At 39.4% G+C, this 24,453-nt stretch overlaps 1 protein-coding gene across 1 annotated transcript in view; it reads right to left on the bottom strand.

Moving 5' to 3' along the window:
- Window positions 1-838: 838 nt before the first annotated feature.
- The window catches only part of NDUFS1 (NADH:ubiquinone oxidoreductase core subunit S1), a 29,199-nt gene continuing 5,584 nt past the window's right edge, over window positions 839-24,453 (bottom strand). Inside the window, exons 2-19 of the mRNA XM_074967994.1 lie at window positions 23,465-23,532; window positions 21,740-21,831; window positions 18,603-18,710; window positions 16,199-16,275; window positions 15,536-15,617; window positions 15,282-15,412; window positions 14,182-14,367; window positions 13,491-13,625; window positions 12,874-12,988; window positions 11,732-11,877; window positions 10,850-10,978; window positions 7,655-7,784; window positions 6,891-7,051; window positions 3,815-3,969; window positions 2,920-3,095; window positions 1,986-2,120; window positions 1,733-1,805; window positions 839-1,253 (exon numbers count right to left, since the gene is read on the bottom strand). Coding sequence (XP_074824095.1) covers window positions 1,162-1,253; window positions 1,733-1,805; window positions 1,986-2,120; window positions 2,920-3,095; window positions 3,815-3,969; window positions 6,891-7,051; window positions 7,655-7,784; window positions 10,850-10,978; window positions 11,732-11,877; window positions 12,874-12,988; window positions 13,491-13,625; window positions 14,182-14,367; window positions 15,282-15,412; window positions 15,536-15,617; window positions 16,199-16,275; window positions 18,603-18,710; window positions 21,740-21,831; window positions 23,465-23,528 — 2,187 coding nt within the window. The 5' untranslated portion in view covers window positions 23,529-23,532 and the 3' untranslated portion in view covers window positions 839-1,161. The remainder of the gene's footprint in view (window positions 1,254-1,732; window positions 1,806-1,985; window positions 2,121-2,919; window positions 3,096-3,814; window positions 3,970-6,890; window positions 7,052-7,654; window positions 7,785-10,849; window positions 10,979-11,731; window positions 11,878-12,873; window positions 12,989-13,490; window positions 13,626-14,181; window positions 14,368-15,281; window positions 15,413-15,535; window positions 15,618-16,198; window positions 16,276-18,602; window positions 18,711-21,739; window positions 21,832-23,464; window positions 23,533-24,453) is intronic.

Below are 24,453 nucleotides of genomic sequence, written 5' to 3' on the forward strand. Positions count from 1 at the left end.
TACAGGATAGGCTACTTAACTTTTGCCCAAACTGCTGTAAATGCCTTTCAGTTTCAGGAACCTTGCCTGGAACAATATTTTGTCAGCCAAGGTGCTGGTGGTACTCAGTCCAAGACTGAATTTGAAGGATGCAGAAAATCACTGACTTGCAGTCTTTTTTTTTTTTAAATGATTTCAAAATAAGTTAGTATGCTATTTATTTTTGACACATTTAATGAACGTTTTCAGATAATGCAAACTCTCCTTTCTTTACCTTGCAAACTGGCAGCTTTTGGGGCTTCAAGTTGATGCGACTTAACACTTGAAGTCACTCTGAAGCTACATCTTTTATTGCTTCTATAATAGAATGGAGTAATGCAGGGAGAAAAGAGATCAAGTCCAGATTTAAAGTACTCTAGGAATAAGCCCCTTCTCTAATCACTGCAACCTCCCTCATGGTAAGTGATTCAGGTTTTGTTCTGAGGGCTTTTTTGTGTGTGGCAATCTTCCACTTTTTCTAAATAGAGAGCAATTTACCTAAGAAAGGCATCACTGAAAGACTACATGCCATACAGATTTTATTTCTTGCACGTATTTTCCGATCTTAACCAAATGAAAGAATACAAGCATCGGCAAACCTATTAGTTCTTAGTGCTGAGAGTTGTAAATGGGTGTATTTGAATGAAGAGGAAGGACATGTGTCACTCAGGGCGGTAGTACATGGGTTTTGCCTTCTGTATACAATGGTAGAATCTTTGCAACTACAACGGATGTTTAAAAGTGTCAAATAATTGAGATTTCCAGATGCACTGGAAGTAAAAGATTGGTTTCCAGAATTTTTGTCACATTAAAAACTTGGTTTAAGATTTATGTTTAAATCTTTATTTTTATGCAAGAGAATAACAAGCCATACAAACCATTTACATAGGAAATGAACTGATTTTAATAATCTACCATGTTTGTACACAATCACCGTACTCATATTTTTTTAGGTCCAATAAATTGAGTGTTGTGTTTAATTTCCAAGCACACTGATAGCCCCATATTAGGTGATCTGAACTGTTTTCATGAAGATGTGAACATAAAGTGTAACACCATAAAATAATTGTTTTTTGAAAGTTAGTCATACCAACATATTACTAGAATATCTGATGGATTTTGGTAGCGGTGTGTTTACATTCTTCAGCAGATGGATGGCTCTTCTACTGCCTGAGCACCTTCAATGACTGCTTTCACACACTTGGCCATTGTCTGGGATGCTCTACTGATTGGATCTGCAAAGACATTTATTTTGGTATTGAGTGTTCATTTCAGAACACAACCAATAGACCTACAGAGAGACCTAAAGTCATAAAACCCCATGGTTTACTAAAAATCTTTATCTGGGGAATATAAAAAACCCCACACACACTTAGTTGAAAATACAGGACCAAATTCTAGACCTTACTCGTACAAGTTTCCATTGAGCTCATTGGGAATTTTGGCTGAATAAGGATTACAAGTCTGTAGCATTCAGCCCTCTGATCTTAGATGTCTCAGGTAAGAACAGTAGGTACAAAGTTTTCCAGACAGAAGCATGGTGTATGTGGGTGTCCCTTTAAGGGGTCTTAATATTCTGGAAGCACCTTTACAATTAATTAATTATGCATCTGTGTGTTACAATGTAGCTCTAATGAAATAACGCAGCAAAGCTATAAGAGTGAGATGAGTTAATACAATTCTACTTTCATCAAGTAAGGCTATGACCACATACCTGTCATATAGAAATCTCTAATTGTGAGCTGAGGTGGAACAAGAGGGTCAGCAAGCAACTGTTGATTCACTAACTGCAATGGAAAAGAAAGAAGGTATATTAGGAGATTAAGCAGTCACCTATGAGGCAGGACTGTGTTACCACAGTACTTTTTTGACTACGCTCTCCTGCTGTACAGTGCAGTGTGTGCTTAGTACTACATATAAGCAAGCCTCTTACATAGCTTGATGCTCATAGTTTAAATGTTCAATACCTTGGAGAGCTCATTCGCCTGGCTGAAGTAGTTAGCTTGCTCTACATCATCATATCGGACCAGGTTAGGAGAAACTTCTTCCAATCTGTTCCTTACTTGATCGAGGTTATCGTAAGGGAGGGTCACACCAGTTAGCTTTAAAAAAAAAAAAAAAGCCACAAGACTCCATCAAATCTAGTCCTCTGGCCAATACATATTAAGTATTTAAACATTAACTCAAATATCTACAATGAAGCAGGGAGAAAAGCTCCACTAATTTGAGGAGTGAATGACTAAAGTGCTAGTCCTGTGCTTAATTTGCAAAATATTATGTTGATCTCTTGATGCCAGTAATTAAGTTTTCTGGATATTAAGAGCTGGAGTCTGTCTGTTACCCAAGGAAGAGGCGAAGGACAAGGACAGAAGTGTGGCTTCTCTTCTACCATGCAAGCAGTAGAGTCAGATCTCTCTGCAGCATTCAGGACAGCTCTACAAGAGACTGTGGTTGATAAACCATATCTCCTAGGGCCAGTTAGGATGCGTTCAGCCCTACCAGACGTTATCAGCACACATACTCTCAGGGGACCCACACTGTTCCTTTTCGGGGAAGCAGTAAAGCATGCTCCCAGTCTGTCTTCCAGGTTGCTCTAGGGAATCCTGCCTTGGCTAACAGAATTTGCTGCAGTTAAAAGTCATCCATTATACATTCTCAAAGCATATCTAGGAGCTATAATAATGTCAAAATCTCAGAGTGGAAAACACAATCCCATTTACCCCACAGACATCATTAAAGGCAGTCTTGCTTCATATTAATTCAGTCCCACACATACTCCCATGAGACTTTGTACCTACAATCCTGAACACAAATCTGCATTCTAAAAAGGTACTGTAAACAGTTTCCAAGCTCCATTTAGATTCTTACTTGAGCTTTCAATTTCTAATACAGTTACAGTACCTCAGAGATGGCTCTAATAATTCTCCAGTCCTCTCTTGCCATGCCAGGAGGTGTTACTGCTACTTTTGTCTGCTGGGCTCTGCCCTCAGTGTTCACATATGTTGCAGATTTCTCTGTGTAAGCTGCTCCTGGGAGAATAATATCAGCCATCGGAGCGCCCACATCACCATGATGTCCTGAGGGAAAAAAATGGGAAGAGGAAAGCCAAGTTCTGACGGGAAGCTACACAGGAATAACTATAGGGCATCTGTAAGCATAATTCAAGAGGAATGATGTATGAACACATTAGAACTACTGTATTCCTCTTAAAAAGGAATTTTTCTTCTGAACTTTTGCTTGAGTAAATTTAGTGTTCAGGAAAGACTGACAGCTCTGGAGATTAAAGTCCTACTTGTCCATAACATAAGCAGCCTAGCTGGACCACAACCAGTGTCAAAAATGGAGATTGAACTATCATATCCATTCGATTCTTGGCCTTAGCTAAGACTGCTGTGGGAAAACATGGGTATCTAGATCATTGGTAATTACTACTTTTGTGACATGGACTGGAATGAGAATAGCCTTCCATTAGTAGATTTGACACCATGATCAAGAGGGTAAACCAATTTGTATTTTTTTGCCAATAACCCCAGGTATCCAGCTCATGGGAAGGTTTGTTTTCCTAAAATATGAAATAGTCACTTCTCCCTGCAGCAGTTAAGTTCAAACATTTTTTCCATTTCCCAACAGAGGTGAGAAGGAGGAATGTCAGTGCCGTGTGAGCATATTAAGTTTAAAAATATTTTGCGCTAAAGCTGATGATAAAAATAAAAAGCATGTGAAGTCATATTCATAATTGTGTCCTATTGGTTAGATTGTTTGAGGCAGTATTTCTTGAATTATTTGTTCTAATTACCCTGATAGATGATAATGCAATCCTTTGGCAAATCTTGACGTGTTATGCAACCTGCATCTGCCCCCAAAAGATATAGTACTTTGGGAGGGTTCTTCCGGATTGCATCCACTCCTGGTTTGAAACCTAGATCCAAAGCAGCTACTTGGCTTGCAACCCTGCAAGGACAGACAGACTTATTACAGATTATAAAGTGTCAGGTTCTCCCCCACAATTTCCTTTTCAACTTTGAAATATTTTAAAAGGGGCATACATCTCAATTTGACATTTAGTCTTTTTTTTTTTTTTAAACACAGTTAAAAGTAATGCTGATCTGAAATTTGATGAAACATTTATTGGAAAATACTGATTAGCTGAAACACACAAATTAAGTCAGTTTTGATTACTTTTGTTAGGAAGGTCTCTCACATCTAAGTCATAACCAGAGAGCTACACCCCAGTGGTTAGAGCACTCACCTGGGATGCAGGAGACCTACGTTCAAGTCTCTCTCCTGGATCAGGCAGTGCAGGGACTTAAAAGTGGGTCTCCCACACATCCCAGGCGAGTATCCTGACCACTGGGCTTTTGGCTATTCTGGAGTGCGGCTCAAAATTGTGTACAAAAAATATAGCTAAAGATCGGTCTTGTCCCGATGTGAAATGAAAAAAAAAGGGTCAAAACCAACATTTCACAACTGAATTCTTATTTTCTGGCCAGCCCTAGTAAAAGAGTTTCTGTAGTACACCTGCAAAATGTCACGTTCTCCATACAGAGTGTTGTCAAAGACATTAAATTGGAAGGAAAAAAAAAGTCTATTTATACGCTTATAGTAATATTAGGTGTTACTTGTACTAATAGGCAAACATTTCAAAAAGAAAAAACATAATTTTTAAGTTAAGTTGACTCTGTCCCATTAATGCAGCCTTGCATTAATCTACTCACCCATGATGAGGAGGAGATTAGGTTTGCTTTTTTTGTTAACAGGGTAATGCTGGGGAAAAAATAGATTTAAGCTTAGATCAGCTATTTTTTTGGACAGTTTTGGAGGCTGTGTTAACATTGCTACCCCTTTTGGAAAAATGCACAGCTTGTCCTCCATCCAATGATCCCTATATGGAATTTCCAAATACTTTGGTTTTAAAATCAAGGAAACTGACCTTTACACCTTTGAGCCCTTTTGAGTGCCCTCCACCCCATTTAAAAATAAATAAAATAAAATAAGTTACATATGTTTATCTGCTACAATTACAAATGCAGCTTTTGTTGGAGCACCTAAACTTTCTTATGATTGAACTTTCTTATGGATTTCTTCAGTATGTGCATGAAAGTCTTAATACAGAAGAGACTACCCAAAGGTACCTCATACTACATGCCTTTTTAAATGTAGCATTTGGAGAGAATGACTTATTTTTGTTTCACCAATATTTTAATGTGAATTTTCTCTCTTTGCTATCAGTGTTGTATATTTAATTTATATTCAGCGGACCAAATTCTTCCCTCATTATACCAGTGTAAGTCTATTGACTTCAATGGAGTTACTCTCTCCAGATTTACACTCATGTAAAAGAGTAACTTCACTCAAGATATTCTCCTTTACAGGCATTGACAAACAGGTGTTTCAGATTTAAAGTATCTCAGTTACAGTCTTAAGCAGAAAACAGACTAGATGGAACTAGGGTTCTTGTTATCCTTAGCCCTGGTCTACACTAGGACTTTAGTAGAATTTAGCAGCGTTAAATCGATGTAAACCTGCACCCGTCCACACGATGAAGCCCTTTTTTTTGACTTAAAGGGCTCTTAAAATTGATTTCCTTACTCTACCCCTGACAAGTGGATTAGCGCTTAAATCGGCCTTGCCGGGTCGAATTTGGGGTACTGTGGACACAATTTGATGGTATTGGCCTCCAGGAGCTATCCCAGAGTGCTCCATTGTGACCGCTCTGGACAGCACTCTCAACTCAGATGCACTGGCAGGTAGACAGGAAAAGAACCGCGAACTTTTGAATCTCATTTCCTGTTTGGCCAGCGTGGCAAGCTGCAGGTGACCATGCAGAGCTCATCAGCAGAGGTGACCATGATGGAGTCCCAGAATCGCAAAAGAGCTCCAGCATGGACTGAACGGGAGGTACGGGATCTGATTGCTGTGTGGGGAGAGGAATCTGTGCTATCAGAACTCCATTCCAGTTTTCGAAATGCCAAAACCTTTGTCAAAATCTCCTAGGGCATGAAGGACAGAGCCCCATCAGGCATTGGGATCTCAACCCAGAATTCCAATGGGCAGCGGAGACTGCGGGAACTGTGGGATAGCTACCCACAGTGCAACACTCCGGAAGTCGATGCTTGCCTCGGTACTGTGGAAGCACTCCGCCGAGTTAATGCACTTAGAGCATTTTCTGTGGGGACACACACACTCGAATATATAAAAACGATTTCTAAAAAACCGACTTCTATAAATTCGACCTAATTTCGTACTGTAGACATACCCTAAGTGGTAGTTAGTTCCTGATAGCAAACAGGCTCATTAGCAAGAATTATCTTAATAAGTAGTTTAAATGACTATCTGGATAATTTCCGGATCTTTTAATATCAAAGCGCAAAAGAATACACCTGGTTAACAGGGAACACTAATTTAGTAGACCACTTGATTAAAAAAGGCAAAAATCTTACCTGGAGAACTATACAATGCAGGAGAAGTATTAATTACCAGTCTTCTTAAGCACTATTGATATTCTGCCTTTCCTCTAAGTAAACAGTATTTGCTTACCAAGTAGCATTGGTTGTCTGTATGTCCTGCTAGGCACGATAGTGTATTATATTGTTAACCCCTCTCCTATTCTAAACCCAAAATTGCCTCTGTGCTAACAGTCCCAGTGACTATCTGAAATGCTTGCTAAATCATGAAACAGAGGTTATGGAAGCTTTTCTGCTAGGTTATATTGTCTCTTAGTTTTAGGTGCTGCTTTATTCCACATATAAGCCTTGGCAAGCTAGAACCCGTGTGTTTGTACTGAGAAGTCTTCACACTTGGCATAAAGAGTTTAATATATACCACAGGTAGGTAGTAAAGCAGAAAGACTGTAGAAATGCTGTAGAACGAACCTATGAAGGATGTTCATAACTTTCCAGTCAGTACCAACTCCACTTTTTGTCCTAGCATTTTGTGCAATGCTGGAAACTGCAGCATGGATAGCTGCTCCATCACTGCGCTGAAGTGCTGCACTGCCTACCACCACCATTGGTTTTTTGGCCTGGTTAAGGACCTGAGGGGGAAAAAACCCACAATTTTAAAAAAAGAATGAATTCTCATTCTAAGGCAATGAAATTGAATTTTGGTACAGAACAGGATTTCCAAGAAATGACTTATGAATAGTGTTACAGTAGTATGGAACATGAAAGAAAACAAATCCAGTGTTTTTAAAACACTATCCTTTCAAGCAAGCAGGGCTGCAGCTTTGAAATCATCCATCTATTTTATCTCTAGCAAAAACCTACAGATGTTGCTATAGCAAAGACTTATGTTATCTCGGCCAAAGCAGTGTTGTTCTGGGCCTTTTCCAGCTAGAAATTGTTTAACTGGAAACAACAGCGGCTGGAAGGGACAACTCAGCTCACTCAGAAGAGGACACGTGCTAGAGATTTATGATCATGAACGTTTCAGTTTCACACATTGGAAAGAACTTTCAAACCTCAGCTTTACGGTGAGCATATTAAACAATTTATAGAGAAACCCTGCTTTTTAACCATTACTACATCAGTGAATGTTATAAAACCGCCCTCCGAAACAGCTTCTAAACACTGCACCCGTGAAAGATATAATTATATTCTGACATATCTGAATAGGTGCATTATTAAGAAGCACATACCTTGATGAAGGAGTGTTTTTCTGAAGCAATGTCCTGGAGTATCTGTGGGGAATCTCCCAGATGATCATACGTGTAGGTCAGATCCACTGCACTGCCCACAAGAGCCACCTGCAGATCATTGTGAAGCCAGCTGGAAATATAGCAAGAACAAAATACAGTATAATTCCAGTTCTGAATTCCATTTATACAAAAATATATCCAAATCCAGTGTCTCCTCTACGTAGCCCTGTTGATCACCCTGTTAATAACTTCATTTAACCTCTCAGTGCTAGTCAATGAGTTTGTATCTGTATAGCGGTTCCAAACGACTAACTACAATTACTGAGGCCTGGTCTATACTAGGAAGGTAGGTCAGTATAACTGCATTGCTCAGGGGTGTGAAAATCCACACCTCTGAGTGACACAGTTAAACCAACCTAACCCCAATGTAGACAATGCTAAATTGACAGAAAATTCTCCTGTCAACCTAGCTACCATCTCTCAGGAAGCTGGATTACCTATGCTGATGGGAGAACCCCTCTCATCGACATAGGAAGCATCTTTGCTGAAGCAGTGCAGCTGTGCTGCTGCAGCATTTTAAGCGTAGACAAGCCCTGGGGGCTTGTTTACACAATCAGTTCACAGCAAGCTGAGCTGTAAGCCTACCCCACACTAACTGACCATGTGAACCCTGTAATGCACTTTGATCTCAGAAGCAGATGAAAGCACAAACTGTTAATGCGCATCAGCACGGTCCACACGGATAGCTAGTCTGCAATAGGCTAGTGCTGGGTAGAATCACATGCCACTTTACCACTAATTAATTGTTCAGATAGACCAGCCCCGAGACCGAATTCTGTTTCAGCAGAAACAGCAGCTTGGCAGGACTAGATCAGTGAAAATGCAATTCAAAATAGCACTTCTGTTTATCTGAATGCCTGGTTATTCAAAAGTTTTAGATGTCCCCAGGCCAATGGGATTGGGCTGTACTGTTAAGACATAGGAAAGATTGTTAGCCAAATCCAGTAAGATGATGATTCTAATGACAAGGCATACTGATGGAATTCTACAGAAGTTTTTTTTTTTTAAATCTCACCTTTTTCTGCACATGTACGATTAAGTGCAATTTTGTGATTATCATGTAGATAATCTTTTTACTATAATTGTTTTGCTTCAGTAATAATACATATTCTGGGTTCCGCACTCTGAGTGCCTTCGATGGAACATTTGCACACGTGTACACGCAGCATTAGGCCCTATGATTTTTTCTTTGGTACAATGATATCATTGTACAAGAAGGATGTGGAAAAATTCGAAAGAGTCCAGCGGAGGGCAACAAAAATGATTAGGGGACTGGAACACATGAGTTATGAGGAGAGGCTGAGGGAACTGGGGATGTTTAGTCTATGGAAGAGAAGAATGAGGGGGGATTTGATAGCTGCTTTCAGCTACCTGAAAGGAGGTTCCAAAGAGGATGGCTCTAGACTGTTCTCAGTGGTAGCAGATGACAGAACAAGGAGTAATGGTCTCAAGATGCAGTGGGGGAGATTTAGGTTGGATATTAGGAAAAACTTTTTCACTAGGAGGGAGGTGAAACACTGAAATGCGTTACCTAGGGAGGTGGTGGAATCTCCTTCCTTAGAAGTTTTTAAGGTCAGGCTTGACAAAGCCCTGGCTGGGATGATTTAATTGGGGATCGGTCCTGCTTCAAGCAGGCGGTTGGACTAGATGACCTCCTGAGGTCCCTTCCAACCCTGATATTCTATGATTCTATGATATCCTGTAGTCTCAGAATGCTACTAAATATATTCTTCTGCGTGACCTACAGCTCAGCTCTTAACTGCACAGAGAGTGAAGATGATATGCAGTAGGGAAGAGTTCCTGGAAAACTAAGTAACCTATACATTTCTGTGAGGCAGCACTCACCCTCACACTTTTTAGGGATTACCCATTTCAGTGCGGGGGGTAGGAGGGAGAGGAGAGGAGCGGGCGAGGGATTCAGACTAGAAAGAAGATACAATCCTCCAGAGATTTCTTTAGTTTCTTGCAGCCTCTCATTATACTAAAATTATAAAAAGCCATTAAAAAATTCCATCAAATGCAGTTATAGAGATTTTCCCTTTTTCTATCAAAATTTTATAATCACCAAATTTAAAAAAAAATCAGTTAAGTGCATTGGGTCATCCCAAAACAGTGAGGAGGATTGGCATATCGTTAAATGATGACAAAAAGGTACCAGGAAATCGAGGTTTGCAAAAATTTAATTGTACGTATTTCCTAAATTTGCAATTTGTATGTTTGCCTCTCTCTAAAGAATTTAAGGTGTTCCCCCACTCTCTCCCACACCTAGTCAAAGGCAACTGATGAAACAGATTCAAATCTGGCACTATTATTAGGAGACTGGAACCTATTGCTTTACATTAAAAAAAGTAAGCAAAAGCAAGTACAACTCAAGATAAGAGATGTTGCCATTTGTGGCTTACCTTACCCCAGCCAATTGTTGGCCAGTTATAGAAAATTACCAGTGCATATTCTATTAATAACTAATAAGATATAGGATTTAGGTTATGTAATTTTTCTTGAATCCTCTTAAATTCTAGAATTTAATATGGTAAATTGGATGAACTAAACAACTGAGTTACATTTAAAATCCAAAATGTATTTTTCCAAATCAAAATGGATGAAATTCTAACCTTCATCTGATTGAAAAACATTTTATTTTCGAAGACAGATTAATCACTTATCTTATTCCTATTTTTCAAGCAATGAAGTCAACTATATCATCACTTATTACAAGTCATCAGGTCACATTTACTACAGCAACAATAATTTTAAAACTTCACTCTGTGTAGTGATAGCACTAAGCAGCACCCTTTTAGGAATTTGCTTCAAATAACCTTCTATAAAAATTAAATCTGAGGATTTTTTATTAGTCTGTTCTTCCCTTGATGCAGGTGAACTCCCATTAACGTTGAGGCAGTTAATGGCATATAATCTATGCAACGAAGGGGGAGGTGGGGAAAAGACCCTGTTGCCTGCATGTGCGCGCACACACCCACACAGACCCCTCACAAAAAACTAGGATTACATCCTGCAAATGGATCTGCCTGGGTAAATGCTTGCACCCACACAGAGCCCCACTACAGTGGTGTACATGGGTGGCTCTAGCCCCTACTTTGTAAGTATGGACTACCTCATCTCCATAAAGATACAAACCTCTTTCTAATTCTAGCATTAAACAGGGGTGCCTCAAAGCGTGGATTGGTGCCAACCAGAAGCAGGACATCTGCCTCCTCCACTCCAGCAATCTTGGTATTAAGCAAGTAGTTAGAGCGTAGGTCTGTGCTATAATATAAGAACACAAAGAAATTATCTTTATGTCAGAAAAACAGGAGGAGTGGGGACAAGGAGTTGTAAAGTCAGTAGCAGGGATGACAGTGGAGTGAAGTAAACTTAGATCTACAAATTATTTTTTTCAGACAGGAAAAAGAACGAAGAGAATGCTCAATGCCAATGATACCACACCAAATCCAAAACAAAAACACACCCACTTACAGATGGGTAGCAGTAGGTTACTACAATGTAGACATTTTCTGCTGTCTACCAATATAAGATGCTGTCAGCCTTCGTAGACTGGAAAATGCAACTTCATTGCTAGATTTATGTCAATATCAACACAGAGTATTATGGCTGCCCTACAGGTATAGTTCTCACAATAGCACACAAAAGTAAAGCTGGCTAAAGAGATCAGTTTATAGCACAGTAATCTAATGGGACAGCAAAAAGCTATTGTACTCTACTACCGAACTGCGGTTGTCCCATATTTATCAGATTTGCACCTCTATTACTGTAGAACCTACCAGTCCATCCACTCTAACATGCAGACTCAGAACAGAAATATTCTAGATGTGGTCTACTATTTTATTTCATGTCTCTACCCCTGGCAGATTTCAGAATTTTATCATGAAACGATTCATAGTTTATCAATATGGCATTGCTACTGGACAATTCATATGCAAGATCTCTAAGAATGTATTAATACTCTCTAATTAGAAAACATAATTAAGAAAAGTATAAACTTTGGCTGTGTTATCTCACCCAGCTCCAGCATTAGGGAAGACCTCTTCAGTGCACAGAGTGTCAGAGTTTACTCTATTCAGTAAGTCTTTTAGAGCTACCAGTGCTTCTGCATCCACCAGTCCTCCTGCAATTGCAGCCACATTCTTACCTTGGACATCCTGCAGCTGTACAAAGAGGAACAAGATCTGTCTGACATATCTGTAAGTAACAACTGAAAACACATGCTCTCGCTCTCACCCACACACACTCAAAATGATAAGCTATGAAGCAGAGACAGCATCTGAGAAAGTACAGATAGCATCACTGTTCTCCTGTAAAAATGCTACGACGTTTAAGTCAGAATTTTGACCTGTCTTTTCATTTTTTAAAAAGTGAAATAAACTGCAGCTTAGTAGTAGACAAATCCTCTATCACCACCACCACGCAAAGTACTCAAAAACGAGAACAGATAAACAAAGGTGTAAGAATAGATACAATTATTAAAGAGCAATAAAACATTCATGCAGTATAACATCTTAACAGAAGAATTAGTGGCACAGAGAAAGTTTTAAACCAGACCTACCCAATCCACAATGTAACTGTTTTGGGAGGTTGGGGATGGGGGAAGATAGCACAGTTTAATTCCATGAAAAAAATCTTCAGATAGGCACTATCTCGGTAAATAGATTTAGGAATAGTCACTTCCTCATATTGTACTACTCCTGTAGAAATTTAGTTTATTTAAATTAAAACTGAGTTAGCATAATTGGGAGGAGAAAAATTAGCCTCGTATAATCATTAGTGTACAATCTAATCTAGTACCTTCACTAAAAATAATCCAAAAGATTTTAGACAGTATCTAATGAAAAAATCTTTATAAAGTTATTCCAGAACAGAGGACCAAAAGTTCTCCAAAAAAAATACCACACTTGAACTCAGAGTAATTTTTTCTGAATTTCTTCATTACCTATGAATTTTGTTAAGTGGAAACAAATTGTCTTCTAAGCAGGTATAATTCTCCAACATTATTCTTACAAAGTAAGACATTAACAGTAGATGGTTGTCTCCAGTCTTCATTATTTGATTTCCTAGGCTTCAGATCAACTGGTACAGTAATTTGCCCAGCTGCACAAAAGTATATAATACCCTAAAAAAGAGAGAGACATGCAAATATTTCTTACCACTCCAGCAACACGAGTCAGGGCATCTTCCCAGGAGGTGTAAACAAACAGCCCTTCTTCATTTTTGACCATTGGTTCAATAAGCCGCTGGCGTTTCAAACCATCGTACGCAAACCTGGATGAAGAAAGCCAAATGAGCACTATTAAAAACACTAAGAAGAAGATGTGCTTTTCTAGTACAGCCAATATCATTAATTGTGACGCAGAGGTCTACAGAGTGAGTGAAATGTGACCAAAACCACAGCAGCCTTTGGTTCAGATATCACAAACAGTTGGAATGAATAACCTATCATGAAGACAGACTAATAAATTACCCAAAGGTCGAACCTTTTTAATGGAAATAAAATGAAGGTGTCAACTCTCCCTTTTCAACATATAAAAACAAATTTGTCAGTCACAAAAGCTTTAAACGTTACTACAGTCAAGGACTACAAAATATAAAATTCTAGTGCATGGGTTGGTTAATATATATATTTACAGCATCATATAAAAAATTCTCAGTTTGCCAACAATGCCTTTAAAATATCAAGTGTAGAACTCAGAGGTCAGTGCTATAGACAGTATTTCTGTTACACTGTGAAAATGCCCCTTTAAAAACAATACATATATACTTGTACCTTGTTTTGTCAGAGATCCATTCCTCATTGATGTCTTCATGCAATCTTGGCAAAATCCTCATCACTTCTCCAGTCCTTGTGCTCACCACAATGTTACTTCCAACAGCATCAAGAACATCAATGGACTCAGTCTTTCTGTGGGGAGGAAAAGGCACAGAAACCTACAACTCATGCATTGGTTAGGTGATTGTTCAAAAAGCAACAGAAGTCTATAGTCAAAGGTCACAAATGTTGTGTGTAGGTTTCCAGCATTATCAGATATATCTAACATTAAAGATTTGTTTCCTAAGATATATTGTAAATCAGACTTTCACCAGTCACTGGACTGTAGAATTTGATCTTTCATTTAAGCACCGTAGATTCAACCGCTGGCACAGTTTAGGGAGACCTGGAAGTCTGAGACTATTTTGATCCTCCTGCCTCCCAAATTGCTAGAGATATAAACATATGTAATTCAGAATGACCAACATCTATAGGATGAATGTACTCCTCAATTTAATTGACTTGGCATCAGTCAAAGTAACTAACTCAATCTATATCAGAGACACACTCAAAAAAATTAAGTGTTTTACAGCACTTTCAATTTCTCTTACAATAGTAGTATAAATATTTATAGTGAGTGAATATTAAAGAGCATATGAAAGATAAACAGACATTAACTTGCATTCAATGTACCACTTAAACTACATACCGTGTCTCCCAGGGACGGGCAGTAAAGGCATATGGCTTGGAGGTAAGGGCTCCTACTGGGCAGATGTCAATAACATTGCCTGATAACTCAGACATAAACATTTTTTCAACGTAAGTGCCAACTTGCATCTCGTTTCCTCTGCCTGTTGTTCCCAAGTCATCTACCCCTGCAATCTCACTAGCAAACCTGTTGGATGCAAATAAAGTGCAAAAACCAAAATATGTGTATCAATATTACATGTTTTTAATTCTTAATCTTTTTATCTTTCAGTATCAGTCTCTGGAAGAGAAGACATACCTACAGAAAAAAAAAGGACAGGCATCTAAATAGATTAGAAAGTCCCTATGTATGTAGTACAATGATTCTATGGTACTAATAGTTGGAAATAGTAAAAAGCAATTATACTGTGTGTGTATAAACACAAAGACATATCCAGCAACAGTTCACATATAGGAATACTAGCTTGCTGAATTTCATTGGGGTGGGAGGAGAAAGGTGATTCAAGGAACTGGCAACTGGTTTAATGGAGTTTGATTATCAGTTTGAATAGAACCCAGCTAAGCAGTAACCAGAATTTCTCACACAAGATAAGCAGAGAAAACTGTGTCTGATCCATACCTGGATAAAGTTCAGGTTCAAATTAAATGATGCTGAAATCTAAAAAGCTATCCTCCTGAGATTTTAGCCTCAGACTGCTGTCACCTTGAGGTCACAATCTTGGGACAATGGCTGTTTCAGACTACAGTTTCATACAAACCAGACCTGAAGAAAAGGTCCCTTCATATTTTGGGACCTGCTCTGGAATATAAACCACAGGGCTGGCTCTGAATTTGGAGTTTCATTCAATTTTCTTGCTTTGGTCATCTCTAGTTGTTACTGTCTGACAGTTATTTGGTGGTCTGTGAGAAATCAGTTGGTTGTCTCCATCAGACACCAAGATGTCTCCTTGCACCTTGGTTGCAATCACATAAGAGACCAAGGATTGAATGCCATTGGTTTAACATTTTTCATGATGCATTAGCAACAATCAGTATTTTAAAGATAGTATTCTCTCCAATGGAAAAATATAACGGGGGAGAAACTAAGCAGAAAGATATTACCTGATACACCGAGTGCACTGTATACACCGAGTCATAATTGTTTTGACTAGTGGGCCAATGTTCTTGTCTTCAACTGCACGTTTTCCCTCTAAAAATCTACTCCTATCATTGCCAAACATCATTGATTGGTCCTAGAATAGGTAACAAAAAATAGTTGAACCCATGTTACTGAGAAATGTAGTTTCACCTAAGACAATTAAAGAGATAAATGTTAGTAAATAAGAAGTGTAAAATAATTGAACTGGGCTTTGTACCTGGAGGTCACACTCTCCTCCCTGATCACAGATTGGACAGTCCAATGGGTGGTTTGCCAGCAAGAACTCCATTACACCCTCTCTGTTGGTGTCAGTAGTTACAGAGTTAGTGTCACAGTTATACATTTTTACCCTGCAGTCTAGACTATTAATGGCAGACAAAGCCTCCAGAGCATTAAAAACAGATACTTGTGTCATTATCACTAAAATGCCAATTTGTGTTTAAAAAACAACAGACTGGGCTAACTGAATGACCTGGGTAACAGTAATGAGAAATGGGCCTTCATCTCCAGGTTACCGTTTTGTGTTTGCCACAGTTTGGAGGTGATTAAAAGTTGTTACAATCAAATGGTTATGTAGTAGACTAGCCACATCACAACACCAGGATCATCACTACCACCCTTGTTAGCATTCTCAGCCAAGAGACTGGGAAGAATTGTATGGACATGGATTTATTTTAAAATTTTAACTAGAAAGTAAACTCTCTCTACAGACAGCTTTATAGTACATTGCAAATAAAGTTAAAAGCAGTACTTTAAGTGCCTTTATTTAAAAAATAAAATCAAAGCTGAATACTGCATATTTGTTAAATTAGGCAATAGACCACACAGCCTTCTCTTCCAATAATAAAATAAGCAGCTACATGAAGTCAGATGCAGATACCTTGCTTTCCTGGACTTCTCAGAATTTGTCAGTATGTTCCAACCCTTCATTACTGGCATTGCACAAGCAGCTACTGGCTGCAATCATAATAGGAAAATGCATCAAGAGATCTCCTCTTACAGCAAAGAGTGAATTATTCATACATATACTGGTTATTAATCCAACATCTTGTAGAAAATACAGGATACAAACATATTTGCCACAAAACATAGAAAATCTACCCAATGTAAAAACATAATTGACTTTGGTTTTGAAGTCTTCTCTCACATTCTTTTTGAGAATCTGAGACTTAAGCGGTTAATTTTGCCATGATCATTAGGAGTTTTGATTTCATTTGTGGTTTTAGCCTATTTTGTTCATTTTAAAAAGAAAAAAAAAGTTACACTGCACCAAAAGGAGAGAATGCAACTCTGAAAAAGGTTGTGCTGTTGGCACAGGGCTCACCACTGAATCCTGCACCACTGAAGTCAATGGGAGTTTGGCACACAGACTTCAATGAACACATAATGCAGTAACACAGAGGGCTAGTAAGTAAACTGCCATTTCAGTCAGGGACAAAGTTGTAGGCCCCAATCATTCAGTTAGATCCATGCAAGATCCAGGGCAAGTTCAGGGCCCTAGTTTGTACATCAAATGGCCACCTGCAGCTACAGTGTGAGTTTTGTAAGATTATAACAAAGTATAAACATGTATTTCTGAAAGATATACAATAAAGTAGTAGTTTCCAACCTGTGGTCTGCAGACCCCCAGGTAGTGCAGACTACGTCTAAGGCAGGGGTGGCCAACCTGAGCCTGAGAAGGAGCCAGAATTTACCAATGAACATTGCCAAAGAGCCACAGTAATAAGTCAGCAGCCACACCTCCCGTCCACCGGCAGCCCCGACAATCAGCACCTCCCTCTCGCTCCCACCTGCCGCAATCAGCTGTTTTGCAGTGCGCAGGAGGCTCTAGTGGGGATGGGGGAGGAGTGAGAGTATGGCAGGCTCGGGGGAAGAGGCAGAGTGGTGGCAGGACCTGGGGCAGAGCAGAGGGTTGAGCAATGAGCACCCCCAGGCACACTGGAAAGTTAGCATCTGTAGCTCCGGCCTCGGAGTCAGCGCCTAGGCAAGGAGACGCATATTAACCTCTGAAGAGCCGCATGTCGCTCCAGAGCCACAGGTCGGCCACCCCTGGTCTAAGGGGTCTGCGAAAAGTGACTATGAGCTGGTCTATGCTACCGCTTAAGTCGATTTAAGGTATATTGCTCATGGGTATGAAAAAGACACCTCCCTGAGCAACATAAGTTACGTCGACGTAAGCAATGTCCACACCGGCGCTATGTCGATGGTAGATGCTCTCCTGTCGGCATAGCATGTCTTCACCAGATGTGCTACCGCGGTGCGGCTGTATCGGAGCAGCTGCACCGATGTAGCCTGGTAGTGTAGACTTGCCCTATGAAAATAAAGTGTCAGATGCCAGAAAAGGCACTCTGTTTCTCTAATCAGTCAAAAGAATGCAAATACCCCCACCTACAGGTCAAAACCAGAAGTGGTGTTGTTACCACAGAATCCCACAGTTTAGTGCCCTTTCAAATGCAGGGTGGCGCGGGGGGAGGACTTGTGAGGTTACAGCCACTCAAAAATTTACTTCAGCCCCCCCCCGGTAGCAGCTGCCACTCTCTGGCCGCCCTGCTCTGAAGGCAGAGTGCCTGCCCAGGGTGCCCAAGAGCAGCCTCCAGTCCATGTCCCTGCCCACTGGGATGCACCACTCAGCACAGGTGGAGGGCCCAGGAATCCCCACAGCAGCCTGGACTGACCCACTCCAGCACAGGTTCCTGGGCCCCACTCCCTGCAGTCACTGCTCCCAAGGGCTCTGCCAGTCCTGGAGCTGGGTCCCCACCAACCCAGGTGGCTGTGAGCACTGCCCAGCTCCGGCCTCCGATGGGGCTGGGAGGGGAAGGAGAAGAAGGCATGGAGAGGAGCAGGGCCTGGTAGTAAGGAGGGGCTAAGGCCCATGTCAGTTCCCCCACCAGGAAGAGGCTGGTATTGCCCCTGGTCAAATGGCGTGCTGAGCATGTACAACATTTGTAGCTGAATTCCATTCAGACAGTTTTCACTTTAAGACTTCTATGACAGGGGTCCACAGACCACGTGTTGAATTTCTAAAGAGGTCTGCACCTCCATTTGAAGTTTTTTAGTGGTCCACAAATGAAAAAAAGGTTGAAAACCACTGCAATAAAGCATTGCCATTCTTTTACAAATGGACATAACATTTTGGGGTGTAGATAAATGCAGAAAAATAATCTTCTTGCAACATCCACATTATAACTACAAGTTGTTTCGCAATTACTCACTCTCCAAGTTTTCAGTAGAGTCCTGCAAACACTTAGAAAATAATACAATTTCAGTACAGAAGAGCTACATACCTTGGGTGCTTTCTCTATCTCCACAAGGCACATCCTACAGTTTCCCGCAACAGACAATCGATCATGGTAACAAAAGCGAGGTATCTGCATTCCAACCTTTTCACAGGCCTAGAAAAGGAAGAAATAAAGAAAATTAAGTTACAGAATTAGCTCTTATGACCTTGGTTCAACTGAAATGCAACTGAATTTTCAATTGTAAAATTTCTCATCAAAGAATTAAAAATTGTTTTGATTTTCACAGAGTGTGTGCTCACTGTATATCTCTTCGGCTTATGCAGGGTTAGTTCCAGAAGTTTGCCCAAAGGGGAGAGTGGCAAGTCAATAATGATAAATAAGGAGCTGGGGAGTAACAGAAAAATTGGACCCAAGGAGAAAGAATTCTTCTCCCCTTTTCATTAGATAGTGTGTTAAGAACTGTAGTAATAAAAAGAATATTTGTATTTTGTTGCTCTGCAGTAACAAACTCACAAGAAAGTATGCACTATATCAAGAAAGGTACACAGGGGAGGAAAGCTCCAATAAGACTTACAGGAAGAAGGAAAGTAAGAATGAATTTGGAAAGTGATAGAAGATATGAAGTAAAAAAAAAAAAAAAGACAGGCATAAGAAACCCCAAAACAGTAAAATATGACATGGATGTTCACTATAATCTCACTGAGTGCCCTGAAGATTATAGCGGTTCAAAGTGCCACCTCACACATTCACAGAAGAAGCCCAAACCCTGAGAAAATTTAGTAAGGCTTTTGACACCGTCCCAAATGACACTCATAAGGAAACTATGAAAATGTGAATTACATGAAATTACTACAAGGTGGGTACAACTGTTTGAAAAACTATTTAAAGAGTAATTATCAATGGTTCGCTATCAAACTGGGAGGACATATCTAGTGGGATTTCACAGGAATCTGCCCTGGGTCCAGAACTACTCAACATTTTCATTAATGACCTGGATAATGGAGTAGAAAGTATGCTTATAAAACTTGCAGATGACACCAAGCAACTTTGGAGGACAACATTAGAATTCAAAACAACCTTGACAAATTGGAGAATCTGTCTGAAATCAACAAGATTAAATTAGATAAAGAAAGCGCAAAGTACTACACCTTTCAGGAAGGAAAAATCAAATGCACAGATAGGGACTAACTGGCTGGGCAGAAGTACAGCAGAAAAGGATCTGGGAGTTGTGACGTTTTGGAGATTACGCAGATCAGTAAGGAGTTCTGTAACTGCCTGCCCTGTAACGCTGGTATGCCTTAATGCTGTGCTCAGATCCCTGACACCGGGACTCTGCCCACAAGCACAAGGTCTCACCCTGGCTTCCACCAGCCTACTTATTCCTTTCTTGGTGACACCAACAGCCTTTCCAGTCCAGAGTCTCCCCAAATCCATCCTCCCCAAGTTCTTAACAACTAGACACTCAGACAGTTCCCCTTTGGTTCATCACCCAGAACCAGCGCCCACTATTATACCAGCTCACTTTGGGATACACACTCCATAAAGTTTGTACCAGAGACTTGCTAGGATTAAAAATAAACAAAGTTTATTTAATCGAAAAATGACATATTCAAAGATGAAATAGTAAAGGAAAGCAAACATACAAGTTACACAGAAAAAAACAAACAAACAAACAAAGATGCAACCTCAGGTTTTACACTTCTATATTGTATTAGAAAAAGGATTTTATCTAAGTTACCTTTTGCCTTTGAACAGTTTCCCCAGCATAACCCCAAGCCCAGTGGTATGCAAATTGTTCCAGTCACGCTCCCCTTACCATTAACAGAATCTATCTGTGCCATCCTCCCACCCCATTACTGCACAGCCAAGGCTTCCTCAGCAGTGAAGCTTGGGCTGAAGGCGGAGCTGGGGAGGGGGGAAAAGCTGGGGCTAGAGGCAGAGCTGGGCCTGGGGGCATGATGCTCCCTCTCCTCCTCCTCCTCCCCCATGAAAAATCCTGTATTTAACTGGATCCTGGATTTACACTAAACAAATAACACTGCCACTAGATGCTGCAGAGGTATTCAAAATGAAGATAGATGTCACTTTATTAATTATAATTATTATTAAATTATTAATTCATTAATATGAACTTTTGGTTCACTATCAACTTCTACAAAAAGAGTCTCATGTCAGTAGAGCAGAGAGATAAAGCTGATTAAGCAGCAATGGAGCCTAAGAGAAATACTGCATTGGGCTACTAGCTGGGAATTGTAAAGCCACAACCATCTTAATGTAACTTGCATCCAAGGCACAATTCTGCCCTCTGAAATGAACCCTGGCTGCATACTTTATGTGCCATTTCTCCATATCTGGTCCCTTCTCATTGCTCCTAAAAAGTTAGTTTAGAAAAAATTAGTGGCCCAGTTGCAATGCTAAGCATAGCTTTGAAAAGTTTGAATCCCATTTTGACTTCAGACTTTTTTTCCCCCTCAGGCCAGGAAGAGTGAAACTACAGCAAAGGCATGCATGGAGTTCTGAGCTACAAGAACTGGGGCAGGAAGGGAAGCTATATCTTGCATATCATTTAATTAAGTATAGCACAGAGTAGAGGGCTCTCAAAGAGTCCAGCTCCGTCCACTATAAGAGCAGTAACCATATAAAGCGTGGAAAGACAGTGGGTGTGACCCATATAGTTCTGACAAGGACACAAGAGAGCCACCGTAACTGTTCTACCTGCACCATCTAGAACAGCGGTGTCCAATAGAAATTCGATGCTAGCCACACTTGTGGTTTTGAATTTTTCTTATTAGCCACATTCTAAAAAAAGCTACAATTCAATAGCGTATTAGCCATGTGTGGCTAGTGGCGAACGTATTGGACACCGCTGATCTAGAATTTAGTTAAAGCTTGTCTGAATCCATTTATAGCACTATAGTGGTTATCAATTTGAATTCCTCCTGACACACCTTTCTTTCAGCTAATGAGGTCAGATTTTGCTTTCTCAAATGTAAAGCTTCTACAAGGGATCATCCCATATTAAGTTCTCTGGTGGGCAGCAAAACCACCTACACAGAACTGCCATGAGACACGCAAAGTGTTCAGTTACATGAAGTGTAACACAGTGACAATATACTGTTACAAATTGGGGGGGGGGGGGGGGGGCAGCAGGTAGTCAGACGCTGGTCTAGAATTTTTTCTACCTGAAGCACTGTAGTTCCTGGTTCTACCAAGACAGGCTGCCCATCAACGAACACCTCTATCAGGTTGCTGGCTGCTGCAGTGGTTGTATGCACTAAAAGATACAAGAAAAAAAAAAAACTGAGAATTTAAGTTACTGCTAAATGGGATACGCAGTATTCTTGGTATCTTTATTCTAATTGGTTGACCAGAAAGGTTAACACCCAAACCTGTGCTCCAAAAGTATTTTATTAGTCAGTTGTCCACATACTGGAGGCTACTTTAATTAAGAAGTTGGCATGTAGATATCCTGGTGATGGGCACCATAAAAATCCATAGACAGGATTACTGCAGGCAAATTTCTTAGATGATACTTACTAATGTTTTGACAGTTATGCCACCTATTATACTAGCTATTTCAAGAATAAACCAAACAAAAAAAAATATAACCCTGATTTCCATTAGCTTATCTAAAATTCTTATTCCTCATTGCATCTCATCTAGCACAGTTGGCATTGCTATGTCTTCAACCATTATGAACTAGGATGCGACCAAAAGCTTATAATATATTATTTCTTCAATTCTTCATTATTTCTTCAGCATTCCTATCAAAACTCTAGGTATATGATCATTATGTAAAAATACAATATTGCAATAATTAATGTAAGTTAACAATTTCAAAAACACCACCAAACAACAACAAAGTGGATATTCCCTAGGGCTGGTATCACTTGTGAAGCTCAGCGAGACATTATTTCTAACATGAGAGAGGAAAAATACAGAGAATAGCTGATGGTCAATTTTTAAAAGCAAATTCATGATAATTCATGTGTTTTCTTCTGCACTATCTTTCACACAAATTCACTGATCATTGCAGATTTAAGGTATAATATAGCTTTATCCCCCACAAAATGGCTTTTTAAATGCATGCCACATAAAATATTAAAGTGTGCTCTCTTTTTACTTTGACAATTGCAATGTTTTTCATATGGCAAATTATGGGGATTTTAAAAAATACGTCAAAGTGGCTAATATAACACACCTGTAAACATTCAGCCATTCAGACTGCTTAAGTGGTTTAGAGTTTCTATCTCTCTCCTGGAAAGTCAATCTCTAGATACTCCAGTGCATTGTTAGTGGTGTGGGGGAATGAGGGAAATTTTAAAGGACATTAGTACCAATCACAGTCAAGACATTCTTCTTTCACATGATTCAGTGTAGCTTTAAATGGGAGGGAGCCGCGGACAGGGCGTTCTCCATGAAGGCCCCTTGGCTATGGAATTCACTTCCTACTGGGCTCTTACAAAGCCAGACTTGTTGTTACCTTCCAGCCATACCAAAAGTCCATTTTTTCTCCTCAATGCATTTGGAAAGCATGCAGGTTGAGGGGTACAAGGATTTTATTGTTATGTTTGTTGGCAAGTTAATGTTAATAATAAAGGGTAGTGTAGTATGAGCAACTTATTGAGGGATGTTTCACATTATTTAACATTGTTAACTTCAGGATATGTAAAAGCTTCCAAAGCCTAAGATGGGTGCTTAGTTATTTGTATTTATAAAACCAACTATAATAGCTAGTACAATCCAAACACCACCAGCAACAAGAGCACTATATAAAACCCAGAGAATGGTAGGAAATTTGTATAATAACCTCAATATACAATGCCTTCTTTACGTGCATTGTATCACTCTGTATAAGTAGGGAAAGGCTTCTCATGCACTTGTGTATAAAATGCAGGCAGACTCACCACATCCTTTGGTGGACTGAGTGACACCAGCTAAGGCCCTGCGGAGAGCAGGTAGTCGCAGCATGATGCTGAAAATTAATACAAGAGAAGTTAGTGGGTTAAATTTTAGCAATTAAGATCTATCCTGATATTTCTATGAATGTGGATAAAATTAAATAATTTAAATTAAATACAGGCTTATTTTTTTAAAAATAAATCTATTTAAAATTAAATATGAAGTTAACATCTATGTTAGGCCTAAATTATATATTTTATTATGTTGAAATAATTTAAATTAAATACAAAAAATATTAAGAAGTATCTTTGTGCCAAGTTTTAAAGACAGTCAACAACTGAACAGGTGGAAGTTAATGACTAAGCATCAGGAACCAGAGTTTGCTGAAGTGCTACCCCAGCTTTTGACAACAGTGCCGCCTTCTGCAGGCACAGAAAGCACACATTTTTCATTTCAGTTTGTTCAACTAGCTCAGTTTAATGACAAGTACACTCAAAGTTAAGAAAGCACCTGGAGGTTGTAAGAGCAGGCAAGCTTGTTTTCCTTTTCCAATCTATGACTAAATACTAGATGTGAGAATGAGATCTACTAGTTCTAAAATCTTGAAGGACATGGTGACCAGAAACAATCAGTTCAATTCACTAGCTACAGATAATACTTCCTTTGTTTAGTGAAGTTAGTATTAAATGCAAAACATGTTTTGATAAACTTTTTCTCTTAAACAAAATTAAAATGTTTTTGTGCCCTGACTTTGAATTTCCATCCAAACAGAGCTTGAAACACACAGCAAAAAACAAAAACAAAAAAAAAACAAAAAACCATTTAGTAAGAAGTTAAGCGATATAACTGCTTAAATATGCGTGTTTAGATATAGCGTATTCCGCTGGATATCAAAAAGAAGCAACAAATTTAGAGTAAAGGCTATATTTAGCTGAAAATCAGCATGTTTTAACAGTTACCAACCAATAAGAATCAACTTTTTTTTTAATAAAGG

This window comes from Natator depressus, chromosome 11 (genome assembly GCF_965152275.1).
Source record: "Natator depressus isolate rNatDep1 chromosome 11, rNatDep2.hap1, whole genome shotgun sequence".
Classification (NCBI taxonomy): Eukaryota; Metazoa; Chordata; order Testudines; family Cheloniidae; genus Natator; species Natator depressus.